General features: G+C 34.1%; 1 protein-coding gene across 4 annotated transcripts in view; it reads left to right on the top strand.

Annotated features, from left to right (window-relative positions):
- WASHC4 (WASH complex subunit 4) overlaps positions 1-17269 on the top strand; it is an 81187-nt gene that overhangs the window by 18017 nt on the left and 45901 nt on the right. For all 4 annotated transcript variants that reach the window (XR_009543546.1, XM_060166566.1, XM_060166565.1 and 1 more), the window contains exons 14-24: positions 1793-1919; positions 5863-5988; positions 8044-8151; positions 8666-8812; positions 8937-9016; positions 10359-10464; positions 11022-11138; positions 12296-12464; positions 12742-12896; positions 14572-14646; positions 16341-16445. Coding sequence is in view for 3 of the 4 variants with exons in the window: in XM_060166566.1 (XP_060022549.1) it covers positions 1793-1919; positions 5863-5988; positions 8044-8151; positions 8666-8812; positions 8937-9016; positions 10359-10464; positions 11022-11138; positions 12296-12464; positions 12742-12896; positions 14572-14646; positions 16341-16445 (1315 nt within the window). In the remaining variant the exon portion in view is untranslated. The remainder of the gene's footprint in view (positions 1-1792; positions 1920-5862; positions 5989-8043; positions 8152-8665; positions 8813-8936; positions 9017-10358; positions 10465-11021; positions 11139-12295; positions 12465-12741; positions 12897-14571; positions 14647-16340; positions 16446-17269) is intronic.

Below are 17269 nucleotides of genomic sequence, written 5' to 3'. Positions count from 1 at the left end.
TGCTGTTGTAGGCCTCTTCCTTCTGTCCCTGCTTGTGACTTTACTGTTCCCTTCTGTACATGGTATCCCTGCTTGGGTCCTGATCACAGCCTCTTCCTTAAAGTGCAGGCATTGCCCTAAGACTCTGCTCTTACTCTGCGTTCCAGACTTCTAAATCAAATCATCCACAAGTCAAATAATACATTTTAGTGCCATTTGAGGCAAAGCCAGAAGTGCAGCTATTGGTGTCTTTTGTATAATGGAATCCTGGCTCAGAAGAAATAATTTTTATCAGATTTGATTGAATTAGTTAAAATTAATTTTTTTTTTTTTTTTGCGGTATGCGGGCTTCTCACTGCTGTGGCCCCTCCCGTCACAGAGCACAGTCTCCGGACACGCAGGCTCAGCAGCCATGGCCCATGGGCCCAGCCGCTCCGCGGCATGTGAGATCCTCCCGGACCGGGGCACGAACCTGTGTCCCCTGCATCGGCAGGCGGACTCCCAATCACTGCGCCGCCAGGGAAGCCCAAACTTAATTGTTTTTAAAATAAAAGAAGTATAGCTTAAATAGCTTGTGGGCTAAAAGTTCTCGTCTTGAGTAATTTGAAATGAATTGATACAGTGATTTAGTGTTAGTAAGCAGCCTGCATAGTAGAATTATATTATTGATTTAGTTTTTCCACGATGGGAAAGCTTCCTAGATTTGGGCTGAAGTCCTGGCTCGGCTGTGTACTAGTTATACGATGTTGGGCACATTACTTCTCTGTGTGTCAGTTTCCTCTTCTGTAAAATGGAGATCGTAATACTTAACCTCATAAGGTTAATGTGAGGATTTAATGAGTTAATTTGTGTAAAGTGCTTATAACAGTGGCTGGGCATATAGTAAGCGTTCAGTAAATGTTAGCTTTTATATTCAGATTCTGACAGCTTCCATTCATCTCTGGTTCAAGCTGTCATCCCCTTTTTCCTGCATTATCACAGCAGCTTCCTAAGTGGTTTTCCTGCTTTTACCATTGTCCCCTTTATAGTTTATTTTCAACATACCAGTCAAAGTGATATTGATCCTCTTCAGAGTTAGAGTAGGTCACTCTGCCCAAATCCTCTAGAGGCTTTCCACTGAAGTCCTTACTGCCCTACCAGGCATTACACAAACCCCCTTTCCACTCTCCACTTTCCTATTCCTCCACCCCCCCAACCCCTGTACCTCTCTGATCTTTTCTGTTCTCATCTCTGCCCTCTGTGCTCCTGTCATACTGACTTCTTTGTTATTACTTGAACATGCCAGACAGACTGCTGTTTTGGGATGATTGCATTTGTTATTTACTTTCCTAAAATTCTCCTCTATATATTTGCATGGATTACTTATTCAACTTCAAATCTTGACTCAAAATCAGCTTTACAATAGGCCTACTTTGATCACTGTGTTTAAAATTGTACTTACCACCCCAGTGGCTCTTTTCCCTGCTATATTTTTTCCATAGCACATATCTGACATCTTACAGATTTCAGTTTCTGATTTCTTTATTATACAAGTCTCCTTTCTAGAATGTAAGCTTCGTGGGGGCAGAGATTTTTGTTTATTGTGTTTACTGCCCTTTTTTGTTTTTAGTACTGAGAAACAGTGCCTGGCATGTATAGGCATTCAGTAAATATTTGCTGCTTAAGTAAATTATATTTGTATATATGATATATGTATATATTGAAAGCCAGAAAGATGAAGTGGTTGCTGCAGAGAAATACTCCATCCAGTATGAAGAAATGGAAGTAAATTTTCTTTCCTATGCTGAATAACCTCAATATTTTCCTTTGTTAGAGATGTACAGTCTTACTACGTCTTTGTGAGCTCATGGATGATGAAAATGGAATCTATTTTATCTAAAGAGCAGAGAATGGATAAATTTGCTGAAGACCTCACCAATAGATGTAATGTTTTTATACAGGTAGTTGCATCTTCTTACTTAGAATATTTGGGGGGGGGTCATTTCTTTGTTAATCCAGTGTACAGAAGGTGCACTTAGAAAAAACTGTAAAGGGTAGGATGTGTTTTTGTTTTTAAAACTGAAAATTGATTTGGTTATGTATGTTTGGATCTGTTTGACTTTAATTAATGAATTTAGATTTTCTAATATATGCATTTAAATCTCTACACTCCCTCCAAGGCATGATTTTTTGCTGTATCCCATAAGTTTTTTTTGTTTTTTTTTATCCCATAAGTTTTGATGTGTTGTATTTTTATTATTCTTTAGTTCAGAATATTAAAAAACATTTATTGTGATTTTTACTTTGCTCTCTTGGTAATTTTGAAATAGAATTCTTAGTTTCTAAATGCATGAGGGTTTCCTAGTTATCTTTTTATTATTGATTTCTAGCAGTACTAAGATACTTCCAGTATTTTGAAGTTTGTTGAGGCCCATTGTGGCCCAGCCTATGGACAGCTTTGGCAAACATTTCATGTATACTTAAAAAGAATGTAATTTGCTTTTTGTTGGTTGTGGTGTTCTATATATATCAAGTAGGGTCATGTTTGTTAATGATTTTGTCTGAATATTCTATCAGTTACTGAGACAGCTGGGTTAGAATCTCCCACTATTATTGTGGATTTTTCTATTTATCCTTCGTAGCTTTGTCAGCTTTTGTTTTATATATTTTGAGACGAAGTAAGTGCATAACATTTAGAATTGTTATAGTTTACTGGTGAGTCAAACCTTTTATCATTGTGACATGTCCCTTTTTATCTCTAGTAATGCTTTTTGTCATAGGTCTTTTGTGTATGATGGTAACATAGCTGTACCAGTTTTCTTTTAATTAAGGTCTATATGGTCCATCTGTTGTCATCCTTTTACTTGCAGCCTGTTTGACTTCTTTATTTAATGTGTGTCTCCTGTAAGCAGCCTGTATTTCTCCCCAATAAAACCGTTTTCTGTATATGTCAATACTGATATTTAGATTTAAAATTAGCACCTGATTAGTTGTTTTCTGTTTGTCTCACTTGTTCTGTGTCCCTATCCTTTTCCTTTCTTGCTCTCTTTTGAATTATTTTTATTATTTCATTCTTCCTTCTATTGGTTTGTTAATTCAGTATTTTACTCTTTTTTTAGTGGTTAATGTAGAGCTATTAAGATGCATTATTGAACATTCAACTCCAATATAAATTAGTAGTTTCACCACTTTCCAGACAGTATAAGTATAACTTATACTTATCCAGACAGTATCAGTATAACTGAATTCTATTTATCCCTCTCTCACCTGTGCTGCTGCTGTGTATTTTGATTCTGTATATATTTTAAATCTTATAAGGCATTGTTGCTGTTGTTTTTAATAGTATTCATTTAGATTTACCCCTGTATTTATCCATTCTGTTGTTTTTTATCCTTCTTGCATCTCCTTATCTTTCTACTTGCAGTATACCTGTTAGTATTTCATTTAATTTTGTTTTTGTTGAGAAGTCAGCTGTCAGTTTTGTTGCTTTTGCAATATGTGTCTTTGTGTAATTGCTTATAAGATTTACTTTTTGGTTTTTAGCTATATTATTACTTTGATGAACCTATGTGTGGTTTTCTTTGTGTTTGTGCTGCTTGGGATTTGTAGAGCTTCTGGAAAATTCTCAGTCATTAACTCTTTAAGTACTATTTCTGTTCTCTTTCTGTTCTAATTATTTTTTCAGTTACATCTAACCTGCTATTAAACCCATCTGCTGACTTCTTATTTTTTTTCTGAGTTCTTAATTTTAATTATTTTACTTTTAGTTTGTTTCTTTTTTATAGTTTCCAGTTGTTTTCTGAAATAATTTTGTGTTTTATTTCTTCAGCATATTCAACATAACTATTTTGAAGCCCATGTCTAATAATTTCATTATCTAGGTCTTTCTGTTATCTATTTTTTGTTGTTGTTTGTTTTTGGATATGTCTTATATCTTTGTATGCCTTGTTATTTTTAATAACGCATGTTGTATATGGAAAAACTGTAGATATAATTGAGGATCTGGGTATTGTTTTTCTTCCTCCAGAGAGGATTTAATTTTTGCTTCTGATACACAGCTAGTCTAGGACAAGCAGCACCCAGATCATCTCAGCCCAGTCATAGATTGAGATGACTTAAAGTGGGACCTAAATTCTATGATGGCTGTCTTTTCTAGTTCATGCTTACTTTCTAGGGGGAGTTTTTAAGAACCCAACTCAGAGCCTAGGTGATTTGCCAGGACCCCCTCCCCTCCTTGATGGGCCATGGACTCATATTTTTACCCTCCTTCCCTTGTGGGTTTGGCTTCTGTCTTTACTACTCTCTTTGGGAATGGGCAGATGCCTCTGTGGGAAAGCAGCCACAAATGCCAGACTCATGGCTTTGGGTTTCTGTCTTCTCCCAGGTCTTGGCCTTGTATTTTCTTATTTTCTTGATAGCTCTTTGATGCTTTTCAAGAGATTTTAAAAATGTTTTGCCCAGATTTCCTAGTTGTTTTCTGTGGAAAGGTTGGTCCAAATTATTCTGCAGTTAACGGAAACAGACCCCAGACCTCCCCCCTCCCCATTTAGATGTTTAAAATACATCTTTTGTCAATGTCCTTCACAAATTAATGACCATCAAGGAATGGTGTGGTATTGGCCCGTGAGTTCTCTGCCCCGTTTCCCCCACATAAAAGAAACTCCCTTTTTTTTTTTACCTGCCTTAGAGTTATACTTTTGCTGTTCCTTGTCTCTGCTTTTTAACTTTTCCCAGTGCTGCGCTAGGGCAGAGTCTGGTGTAATAGTCCTGTAGCTGACAAGGTAAGACTTGTGGCTCTTTCCTGCATGTATGCCCCAAGCTTTGGTCTTATTGTCACCTCTTAGGATGCTACCTTCTCTCTCATTTCTTAGTTCTCTTAATTTTATCACATCTCTTCACCACAGAGCTATTACTGGTTCACAAAAATCCCCTCTCGCCCCATTGGGTATCACTCCTTTAGTGAGCCATTGTTACTGATGGTAGAGCAGGAGAAAAAGGTTGAGAATCACTGGCATATAGCTTCTGCCCTGGCTCATTGGATATATTCACAATAACGTAGTTCATCTCTAAACTGTACATGTATCTTTTTTTGGTCCTTCTTTATAAACCTAAAGAATCTCCATCGTTATGTTTCTCTGTGTCCTTTTTGGATCTAAATGAAAATATATGTGAGAGGTAATACCCTTTTTCCTGTTTTGTATTCTATACTGTTTCCCTGGGTTTACTAGCACTAAATTTTTTTTTTAAACCTTAGAAGACCTGTGGCTTCCTTCATAAATAGAAGGATAGGAGAGAATCTGTTCTTATTGGGCTGGAAAGAGAAAAAGACTGAATAGCACCAGCATAGCAGGGACATGGTAGCAGATGGATAGGATGGATTGTCCTGGGTGAAAAAGAAACGGGGATTCGCTTGGAACTGAGAAATACTGTTGGGTATCTGTACTGGCCAGAGAGCAGCTCTCTTTCTCCTTCTCATTTTTCAATTCCTACTTCCTTAGAGTCCTCAGCTCTTGTCTTAAGCTGCAGCAGATAGGAGTCTTTATCCTCTTGCCTGGCAGGTAAGATAAGGATGAATAGATATCTTCCTGACATCCAAATCGTTCCTCTGAAAGTCTTGTTTTAATGGAAAGATTCTTTAACTGTGGTTATATGCTGTAATGTCAACCTTACTAAACTTCTGGTAAGTGATAGGTTACATAACTTTTAAGGGCTGCTTTGAAACTTAACCACCATGTATAACATTGTGTAAGAAAGAATATTTCAAAATCTTAAGAGCTGACTTTAAAATGAACTTTAAAAACACTAGTTATTGGCAAGTTGAAGAATTATTATTACATAGAGATTGAAATCTTGAAGAAATGAAACCTTGTGATTATAATCAATGTTTTATATTATTTTTTATAGGGCTTTCTATATGCATATAGTATTAGTACCATTATTAAAACCACAATGAATCTCTACATGTCCATGCAAAAGCCAATGACCAAAACATCAGTTAAGGCATTATGCAGGCTTGTTGAACTTCTCAAGGTAGGTTTTAGATTATTTTACCTTGCCATTATAATTGAGAAATGACCTGAGCTTAAAGCAGGAGTTTTTCTTTTGGTTAAGATTTGACTTCTTGATTATGAGAATAAAAAAATTATGGAAAAGTGTACTCATCTCTCAGTTGGATAACGGAACTAGCCACTGAAAGAAATTTCTGAGTAGTTTTCTATGAATGGCCAATAAACTTTATTAAAAGTTAACATGTAGTGAAAGAGAAAAGAAGGAAAATGAAAAGGTATTAGCCTAAGTATTGGTAAAGTTTTACTCACGGAAGTTTTAAGCATGTTGCATGAGTTTTAAAAATACATGAGACAGGCTTCCCTGGTCGCGAAGTGGTTGAGAGTCCGCCTGCCGATGCAGGGGACGCGGGTTCGTGCCCCAGTCCGGGAAGATCCCACATGCCGCGGAGCAGCTGGGCCCGTGAGCCATGGCTGCTGAGCCTGCGCGTCCGGAGCCTGTGCTCTGCAGCGGGAGAGGCCACAACGGTGAGAGGCCTGCATACCACAAAGAAAAGAAAAAAAAAACATGAGACGCTAATATTATTCTATAGTATTCTAATGCTTATGAGGCTAGTCAGCAGAGGCTGTTTATTTTGTAATTTAGAGAAAGTGTTATAATTTTGGGATTTGAATACTTTTGAAGATGTGGTAAAATGCTTCTTAGCATACTCTGTATAAATAAAAAAAAGAAACTCCTTACAGGCAGGAGAGCCCACTTTTAACCTTTTGTAAAAACTGAAATAAAGATTTGCTAGTAAATTTCTGCTAATAGTGGCTTTAGATTTGCTTAGGAAATAAAGATAGTTTGGAGATTGTGTCTTTAGATTTTTAGCATTTTTTTCTTTAAGGTATTACCAGTTATATTTATTTCTTATGAAATACAAATACAGAAGTATATATATGTATAGATGCATATATATCTTATATTTAATATATAAGCATAACTTTAAAAATAATAAACACTTAAAAACCTATCATCCCACTTAGGAAATAGAATGTTACCAATATTTTCAAAGCCCCTGTGTTGTCCCTCCCTGATCGCATCCTATCCTACCTCCTCAGAGGAACCACAGCCCTGAATTTTATCATTCCCTTGTTTCTTTTTAGTTTGCCACATATGAATGAATCTATCAACCATTCATTGTTTAGTTATGTTTTTGAAATTTGTATTAATGTATTCTTCATGTATTCTTTGGCTTGGTTCATTTTACTCAAAATTTTTTATTTGAACTTAACCATGTTGGGATGAATAGCTGTAGTTCATTAATTTTCATTACTGTGTAGCTTTCCTGGGGATGGACTTTTGGGTTTTTTTCCAGTTTTTGCTATTATAAATAATGTTGCCATTTTTGTATATGTCTCTTGGTGTAATTGTGCAGAAGTTTTTCTGAAGTATTGTATATCTGTGAGTGGATTGCTGGGTTCTGTGATATGTACATAATCAGCTTTTCAAGATGATGCCAGATTGTTTTCCAAAGTAGTTCTATCAGTTTACACACCTTCCACAATATATTAGACTTCCCATTGTTCCCTAACTGACCAACATTGGTATCATCGGCCTTTTGTGTGTGTTTGTGTGTGTGTGCACGTGCACATTGGTGTTTATAAATGATTTTATACTTAACATTCATTTCTCTGATTGTTAATGATGGTGTCTTGTCTAATACTGTTAACTGTGTTTCTTTTGTGAAAAATATATTCATGTCTTTTGTTCAGTTATCTATTGAAATTTTTGCCTTTTTTAAAAAAAGTGTTTAATTTGTTTGGTGTCTTTACATATTCTGTGTACTAATCCCTTGTGTGTGGCAGATATTTTCTCATACGTTGGCTTGTCTTTTAATTTTCTTTATAGTGACTTTTGATAAATAGAAATCATTAATTTAATATAGTTGAATTTACCAGTCTTATCCTTTATGGTAGTGCTTTTTGCATCTCATTTACAAATGTCTTAACCTAGCTCAAGGTCATAAAGATATGCTATAATTTTACCTAAACGTTTTGAGTTGATTTTCATAAAATCACTTGTGATTCTTTTTAGGCAATAAAACATATGTTCTACAGGAGAAGCCTGGTTGTGGCTGATTCAGTCTCACATATAACACAGCACCTTCAGCATCAGGCTCTTAATTCTATTTCCGTGGCCAAGGTATGAAAGTTCGTATGTATTCAGCATAATTATATCATCTTTCTATTTTGCCCTTCCTGTTGTTTTATTTGTGTTTTCTAGTTAAACCTGTGTACTCCATTTCTTCAAACACAATATTCTTGGTTATAATCTCCGTGGTATTTTATGATTTTACTTAGAGTGATCAGGGTTATCTTTACTCTGAACTTGTAGCATTAACACAGTTCTATTAAAAAATGACATATTATGCATTTTTAAAATACGATGCATCTTCTTTTAAGAAATGATTTTCTTATTACATCAATACGGTAATTTTGAAGTATGCCTAGTAATTTGTTGTCCCTGACAGTGCTCAGCGATAATGTTATGGCAGTAAAGCATCTAACATTATCACAAGAAGCTGAACGGGGAAAGTATTTGTCTAAGTGCTCTTAAATTGAATCATGGAAAAGATAACTGAGAAATTTTTCTTCTGCATCTTTTGTTATTGCCTCAGATTTAAAGCTGATATTTCCTGTTTTCTTTTATCTTTAAGAAAAGAGTAATTTCTGACAAAAAATATAGTGAACAGCGTCTTGATGTGCTCTCTGCTCTAGTTTTGGCTGAAAACACTCTAAACGGACCAAGCACAAAGCAACGACGACTTATTGTTTCTTTGGCACTAAGTGTTGGCACACAAATGGTAAGTGTATTGCTATTATTTATGGAATAAAAGTGAGATCTGAGGTTTCACACTTCCCTTATTACTGACCTAAGAAACCTGTCTTACAAGTGCAATTTCTCTGCCTTTTTCCCCTCCCTGATAGAAAACATTTAAAGATGAAGAACTCTTTCCACTTCAAGTAGTCATGAAAAAGCTGGATCTTATCAGTGAACTTAGAGAAAGGTAAGTAGGTATATGTAATGATACTCAAAAGATAGGGGTAATGGAAACATCAGGGCTTTTTTTTTTTTTTTTAAGGATAGCAAGACAAGGAATATAACTTAGGTAGACCATTAGTTCCTGTTCATAACTTCTTTAGCGTGACTAAAAGTAGACTGTGACAAGCGATCATATTTCTTTAACTTTGCTTCTACAATAAGGATGTAGCTTTTGGAAGAACTCACATGAGAAAATATGATATAGCCCTTAGAGCATCTGGCAGACCCTGGAACATTATTGTGATTGTTGTGATGTGTATCTGTGATGGACTTAAAATTGCTGCTTTATAACAAGACTTCATCTATTTGTGAGAGACTTAGAGCCATCTGACATAGTCTTCTGTAATTTTATTTGGGGCATGAATTTGAATTACATTGTTGGGTAGCCAATCACTAAGATGAATTAGGTTTTGGAAGGGTTATTTATATAGCTCCTGTGGCTTTATTGTTTTCTTTTTATTAAGCAAGCAGTAAGTTTCTTAATGGGAAAGTGGGTCTTCTGAATTTTGATTCCCAGCCGAATTAAGGTTTCAGCACAATTTGTATTTAATACTCATATTTGTAACATGATGTTTTTGTTGTTCTGAGAAGCTCAGATTTTTGTAGCTAGTGGCATTTAACTTTCCACCCTTGGTAGAAATACTGAGCCTTCTTTACTCTAAGATACTTAATGATCATTTTGTTGCCTGATAATGTGTGAGATAGTCACTTAGCACAGATTATAGACAGGTTGAGTGCGACTGGTTTTTGTTGTTGTTGTCATTGTTTTGGTCACAGTTTTTTGGAAAGTCTCCGTTTCAGCTTTGAGACAGGTGCATGTGATGCAGGTCTTGTAAGTCTAGTCATATCAAATAATATTGAAAATAAATTTATTTTAAACTCAGTTATCTGTATATATTTTTTAATACCTTTATTGGAGTATAATTGCTTTACAATGTTGTGTTAGTTTCTGCTGCACAACAAAGTGAAAGAGCTGTAAGTATACATATATCCCCATATCCCCTCCCTCTTTAGCCTCCCTCCCACTCTCCCTATCCCACCCTATATTGTTTCTTAAGTATGCTTTAAAACTGAAGTGTATTTGCAGAATTCTGACAGTGTCGGGTATTGGAGTGTTTTGTTACTGTTGTTCAATTTGAAAAATAATTATTTTGTGGCTTTTCTATACTAATTTTGGGTTAAATGATGTAAGGAAAACAAAAGAGTAAGACAGAGCTTTTACCCTTATGATACATAATGTCATTCCTTTTATTATTTTTTTGGGTTACTTCAATTTTGGTACCACTAATTATTACTTTACATTGTAGAGTCCAAACACAATGTGACTGTTGTTTTTTATACTGGCATCGAGCTGTCTTCCCAATTTATTTAGACGATGTATATGAAAATGCTGTTGATGCAGCCAGATTACATGTAAGTAAAGAATAATGTAAAGAATAAACCCATCATTTTTTTAGTCACTGTGTAAACCACTTTAATTAATTTTAAAATAGATCATTTAATAAACTGTTTTAAAACTGCTGATGCTGTTTTTTAACAGTGCTATGCATATTCAATAAAATTTATATAGTCTTAGATAAATTTTATATTACTACTAATGAATTAATATATATTTCACTCTTCTCATATTCCTAATCATTCTCATTGCACTGGGTTTTAGTTTGTGTCAAAATAATATGACTTATTTGTCAGTAAGCTATATGTTGTTCAGATCTTTCCATTTCTTTATGGGAATGAGTGTATTTGAATGATCAAGGTAGGAAAAGGATAAGTTAGTGTGCATTTTTTGTATACTTAAAGTATATGCTTCTGAGAATAAAATTCAACTCTTACTTAGGAAAGTAAGATAGTCATGTGTAAAAAAGCCTTCAGATTGAGGTTTTGTCTTTTAAGGTAGGTGATTAACCTTTGTAATATAATTTAGAAATGTAATTTTTCTAAATTCATGTACATTCTACTTTTCGTCTTAGTACATGTTCAGTGCTTTACGTGACTGTGTACCTGCTATGATGCATGCAAGGCATTTAGAGTCCTATGAAGTACTTCTGGATTGCTATGACAAGGAAATCATGGAAATTTTAAATGAGGTAACATATTTTGAGATTGAAAAGCTTAAAACATGTCTAGAATGCAATGTTTAGAAAAACTTTTTGGATTGAAGCAGGCTTTCACAAATTTAAGATTATTATTGTAAATCACAAAGGAACTATCACTATTGTGCTAAATTGGTCTTTAATTCCTAATTTTTAATATAGAAATCCAGGAATTTGGAAAACTTTTTTGTACTTTAGTAAGTAGTATATTTGAATTTAAAGTTCTGTTTGTTAGAAGAATACAAATGGAAAAGTTGGTTTGACTATTGTCTGCAGCTAATGGTCATATAGTTAAGGTAACTTAACTATTAATGTTTTATTGAATTTCATTTGGAAAGCTAATGACTGAAATATTTTATATTTAAAAGTATAAAGCCTATTACTTGTGTAACAGATAATTTGAGTGCAATATAGTACATCCGTCCTTGTTTTAATGAAGTGTGTATTATAAACACTGATATCTTTAAAATTAAATTTCCAACTAGCAGTATTTTTATATGGAGGGAGGAATTAAAAATGAGTAAACTTCACAATATAAACCTTATATAGGTTTGATAAAATTGTGAAACTTTTAAATATAATTTCTCATATTAAATACTTGTATTTAGAAAATAAGATACATGTCTGGCCAGTACTTAGAACCCCGTGGTACACCAGAAAAAATGATTAATTTCATTGCCTTTAGCTCAATGAGTTTTGTGATTTTTTTTTTAATGATTATTACAAGGAAGCTTTTAAAAGTTTTTCTCTCTTGCATATTCTCAGGACCTTTCCTCCTTTGTTGCCAGTTTCTATACATTTTTTGCTTTATATTGTATATTCATGTTCCTTGTAATGAAGCCATCCGACGTTAGCTTTTGATTTCTTTTTCAAGGGTGTTATACTTAAAATACTAATGAATTCATTAGAACTCATGTAACTGCTCCCTGGTCAAAAATAATCATTGATTTCAATAGATAGCAAAATAATTTCACTCTCCCAATAAAATAATATTTTACCATAGAGTATTTAGACTCTTAAACCAGTTTGACACATTTTTTCATCATTGCACAGATACTAAAGCTCTAACAGTGAGAACATAGACACCTAGAAGAATAATACAATTAGAATATTACTTTGAAAAATTAAGATAGCAATTCTTTTGTGAATAGCATTTGCTGGACAAGTTGTGCAAAGAAATAGAGAAGGACCTGCGACTTTCTGTGCATACTCATTTAAAGCTGGATGACAGAAACCCTTTCAAAGTTGGCATGAAAGACCTGGCCCTTTTTTTCTCTCTGAATCCAATTCGGTTTTTCAATCGTTTCATTGACATTCGAGGTGAGTGTTCTGGTTTCCTTCTTAGGGTCATATTCTATATCTGTTTGCCCTGTTAAAGAGCAAATAACAAAAACGAAACCTTGAGAAAATCTTTCTTTGTATTAGTGCATTTATTCTTGAATTCCTTTTTGTTTCTTCATTTTTATTTTCCTAGCACCTTATTTTAAAGGAAGAAATTTAATGTTCAAAGACAGGTTGTTTCCTTTTTAGTTTCATTTCTCTTCCTTTCCTGCTGTTCATGAATCAGAAAAGTTTTGATTGGTTTTTTTTTTTTAAGCTTATGTAACTCACTACCTAGACAAGACTTTCTACAATCTAACGACAGTAGCTCTTCACGACTGGGCCACTTACAGTGAAATGAGAAATTTAGCTACTCAGCGTTATGGATTGGTTATGACCGAGGCACATCTTCCTAGTCAGACTTTGGAACAGGTATAGTATAAACTGTTCTTGGTATAGTCTGATTGTAGCATGATAACAGTATTTCTCTAAGAAAAATTCTTTCTTTTTACTTTATTTAGTACATGTTTATATTCCAAGAAAAAACCTCATACTTGAGAAGAATAAAAAATTAGATGGTGCTAAATTGCTTTATGAAAGAATTTACCACAGCCTTCCAAATGTTTATACTTTTCCTTTTGTTGAAAATTTGAAATATACATAGATTTATATACAGCTTTTCAGAAACGTGTCGGGATAGTGAGGTGACTTCTGCCAAATTTTAAAAAGTTTAATCAAGGTGACAGTTAAGGATTTTAAACCTAAATACAATATATAAGCTTTAATATCTTAGAAAATTGGTTAAATTTATGTAATTGTATTTGTCTTAAAATGAGAAGTGCAAACAAGTATTTAGGTTTACTAATTCAATAAGCTGATTTACAGTATGGCAGTATCTCATGAGTGCAAAGGTTTGTTTTCAGTTAATGTGCATGTAATTCTTTCTAAGATAATCCAGACAATATTTACCAAGAAATCGTAATTCAGTTCCAAAAGTTGAAGATCATAATTTTTCATTCATCTTACTGCATATATAGGGACCAATTGCAGGATCAGTTTGTATATCCTTTCATTCATTTATTTATAAATTTAATATTTACTGAAAACATGCTAGACACTGAACTACATTTAGGGATACAAAAATAAATAAAAACAGTCTCAGCTCATGTGGGAGAAAAAAATGAGTAAATAAATTTTTAGATTAAAACATGAGAAAATTTATAATAAAAGCTTAATCAAAGGGGTATTGTGATATTACTTTGACCCCCAATTAGAAAAGCTGTGGAACAGTTTGTATGATACCATTAGGTATTAGAGTAATAACTGAAGAAAGAAGGATTCTTGTTAGGTAACTTGTATATTAAAAGTGGTCTAGTATGATTAAAAGAAGCATAAGGATTTGGAATTAGATTTTTTTGAATCCCTGGGTTCTGCCTCTTCCTAGTTTCCTTGCGGAACTCCCTTAGCTTCATTTTCTTCAGCTGTGGAATTAAGAAGAATAATACCTCATATTGGCGAATTCCATATAAAGAACCTTGCACAATGCCTGAAAAATAGTATATATTTTATAAATGTATACTGTTTATATATAATACACATATTCTGGCTATTATATATAGAATAATAGCCAGAATCTGGCTGTTATTTTAGAATCTTTTAGAATCTAAAATAGAATTCTAAAATAATTAGAATTCTAAAATAGAATTCTAAAATTCTAAAATCTAAAATCGATTCTAAAATCTATTTTTATAATCTGGCCGTTAGTTTACTTTGCAAAAAATATAGAAAAGATCCTTGGGAAGACAAATATTCTCAAGAGTGGTGGCAAAATGATTGTGAGTCATGGATCTTTGAAATTTTAAATTTAACTGTTCCTGTCTACACAAAAGGAATAAGATAACAAGCAGTCAGATTTCCCCAAGCAGATAGTCCTAACTGTACATGTCTGAAGGCTCTTTTTAACCTTTGGTTGTACTTTTTGTATAGTTGTTCTTTAAAATAATTTAAAAATATTGGGAGACTTGGTATAAGCAGTAAGTCACTATGTTGATATGTCTGATTACTTTAAACTAATAATAATAGAACTTCTTTGTGGATTGTTTTGTAGGGCCTGGATGTCTTGGAAATTATGAGAAACATTCATATATTTGTGTCTCGATACCTCTATAATCTCAACAATCAAGTGAGTGAGTTTCAGAAAAAAATTTTTTTTATATCTTTATTGGAGTATAATTGCTTTACAATGTTGTGTTAGTTTCTGCTATACAGCAAAGTCAATCAGCTATGTGTATACATATATCCCCATATCCCCTCCCTCTTTAACCTCCCTCCCACCCTCCCTATCCCACCCCTCTAGGTTGTCACAAAGCATTGAGGTGATCTCCCTGTGCTATGCACCAGCTTCCCACTAGCCATCCATTTTACATTTGGTAGTGTATATATGTCAGTGCTACTCTCTCACTTTGTCCCAGCTTCCCCTTCCCCCCACCCCCATGTCCTCAAGTCCATTCTCTACGTCTGTGTCTTTATTCCTGCCCTGCCACTAGGTTCATCAGTACCATTTTTTTAGATTCCATATATGTGCATTGGTATATGCTATTTGTTTTTCTCTTTCTGACTTACTTCACTCTGTATGACAGACTCTAAGTCCATCCACCTCATTACAAATAACCCAGTTTTGTTCCTTTTTACGACTGAATAATAGTCCATTGTATAAATGTGCCACATCTTCTTTATCTATTCATCTGTTGATGGAGATTTAGGTTGCTTTCATGTCCTGGCTATTGTAAATAGTGCTGCAGTGAGCATTGTGGTACATGACTCTTTTTGAATTATGGTTTTCTCAGGGTATATGCCCAGTACTGGGATTGCTGGGTCATATGGTGGTATTATTTTTAATTTTTTAAGGAACCTCCATGCTGTTCTCCATAGTGGCTATATCAATTTACATTCCCACCAACAGTGCAGGAGAGTTCCCTCCCTTTTCTCCACACCCTCTCCAGCATTTTTTGTTTGTAGAGTTTTTGATGATGGCCATTCTGACCGGTGTGAGGTGATACCTCACTGTGGTTTTGATTAGCATTTCTCTAATGATTAGTGATGTTGAGCATTCTTTCATGTGTGTGTTGGCAATCTGTATGTCTTCTTTAGAGAAATGTCTGTTTAGGTCTTCCACCCATTTTTGGATTGGGTTGTGTGTTTTTTTGATATTGAGCTGCATGAGCTGCTTGTATATTTTGGAGATTAATCCTTTGTCAGTTGCTTTGTTTGCAAATATTTTCTCCCATTCTGTGAGTTGTCTTTTTGTCTTGTTTATGGTTTCGTTTGCGGTGCAAAAGCTTTTAAGTTTCATTAGGTCCCATTTGTTTGTTTTTGTGTTTCCATTACTCTAGGAGGTGGGTCAAAAAGGATCTTGCTGTGATTTATGTCATAGAGTGTTTTCCTCTACGAGTTTTATAGTGTCTGGCCTTACATTTAGGTCTTTAATCCATTTTAAGTTTATTTTTGTGTATGGTGTTAGGAAGTGTTCTAATTTCATTCTTTTACATGTAGCTGCACCACTTATTGAAGAGGCTGTCTTTTCTCCATTGTGTATTCTTGCCTCCTTTGTCAAGGATAAGGTGACCATAATGTGCGTGCAAGAAAAATTTTTTTAATGTAGAAAGGCTGAGGGGCAAAGAATTGATTCTCAATAGTGCAAGTTAGTAAAATAAAGAAGACAAAAAATAATTGTTTAGAGATCATCTTGTTTATTCCTTTGCTTTGACTGTATTATCATTTTGAATGACTTTTCAATTATCTTTAATAAAATAAAATTGTAAAATTCTTGGGTTAACTGGCCAGTGTTTGCTACTGATTGTGTTTGTTTCATTACAGATTTTTATTGAACGAACAAGCAATAACAAACATTTGAACACTATTAACATTCGGCATATTGCTAATTCAATTCGAACACATGGCACAGGAATCATGAATACAACAGTAAGAACCTTCTGGGAGGGAGGTTGTGTGGGTAATAGACCCCTGTTGAATTTGGTAGTTTGAAAAGTAGTTTTTTTCATCAAATATTCTGGTAAATATACATTATTGCTTGTTTATATTATACCTTAATCTCCATTTTTCTGTTTGGTATAATTAAAATGTCTGTCACTGAAATTGTGTTAGATGTCATGGAAGCTTTGTAATTCAAAAGGCACCTTAGGGACTTCCTTGGCGGGCCAGTGGCTAAGACTTCTTCCAAGGCAGGTGGTGTGAGTTTGATCCCTGGTCGGGGAGCTAAGATGCCACATGCCTCGCAGCCAAAAAATCCAAAACATAAAACAGAAGCAGTATTGTAACAAATTCAATAAAGACTTTAAAAATGGTCCACATCAAAAAAAAATCTTAAAAACAAAAAAAGGCACTTTAGAATGTTTTACCGTCTTAAGATCATCATTATAAATAACATTGGAGATTTGAGGACATCAGCATTAAGTATATATCTGGGTGGATTGTTTGATATTTTCTGTAAGTTGCTTCTGAAAGCAAATCATTGATAGTTTATTTAACATCAGTCATGCTCTTTTTTTGGGAGGGCGTTTACTAGTTATTTGATATCTATAAAAATAGCAATTTGCTGAAAAAATATCTTGAATCTTCTTAGAAATGGGCATTCAGTCACTTGCAAGAATCATTTGAGCTTATATGCTATGTTTCCTTCAATGGAAAAAGAGAAGTCTTTAAATTTACCTGGTTTTCAGGCCACAGTTTCTCCTTGAGGAAAGAAGAATGCAAATATTTAAATAGTAAAGTGTTTTTAAGCGTAT

The sequence above is a fragment of the Lagenorhynchus albirostris genome, chromosome 11 (genome assembly GCF_949774975.1).
Source record: "Lagenorhynchus albirostris chromosome 11, mLagAlb1.1, whole genome shotgun sequence".
NCBI lineage: Eukaryota > Metazoa > Chordata > Mammalia > Artiodactyla > Delphinidae > Lagenorhynchus > Lagenorhynchus albirostris.
Note: the sequence above shows the minus strand (reverse complement) of the source record. Positions and strands in the feature narration are given on the sequence as shown.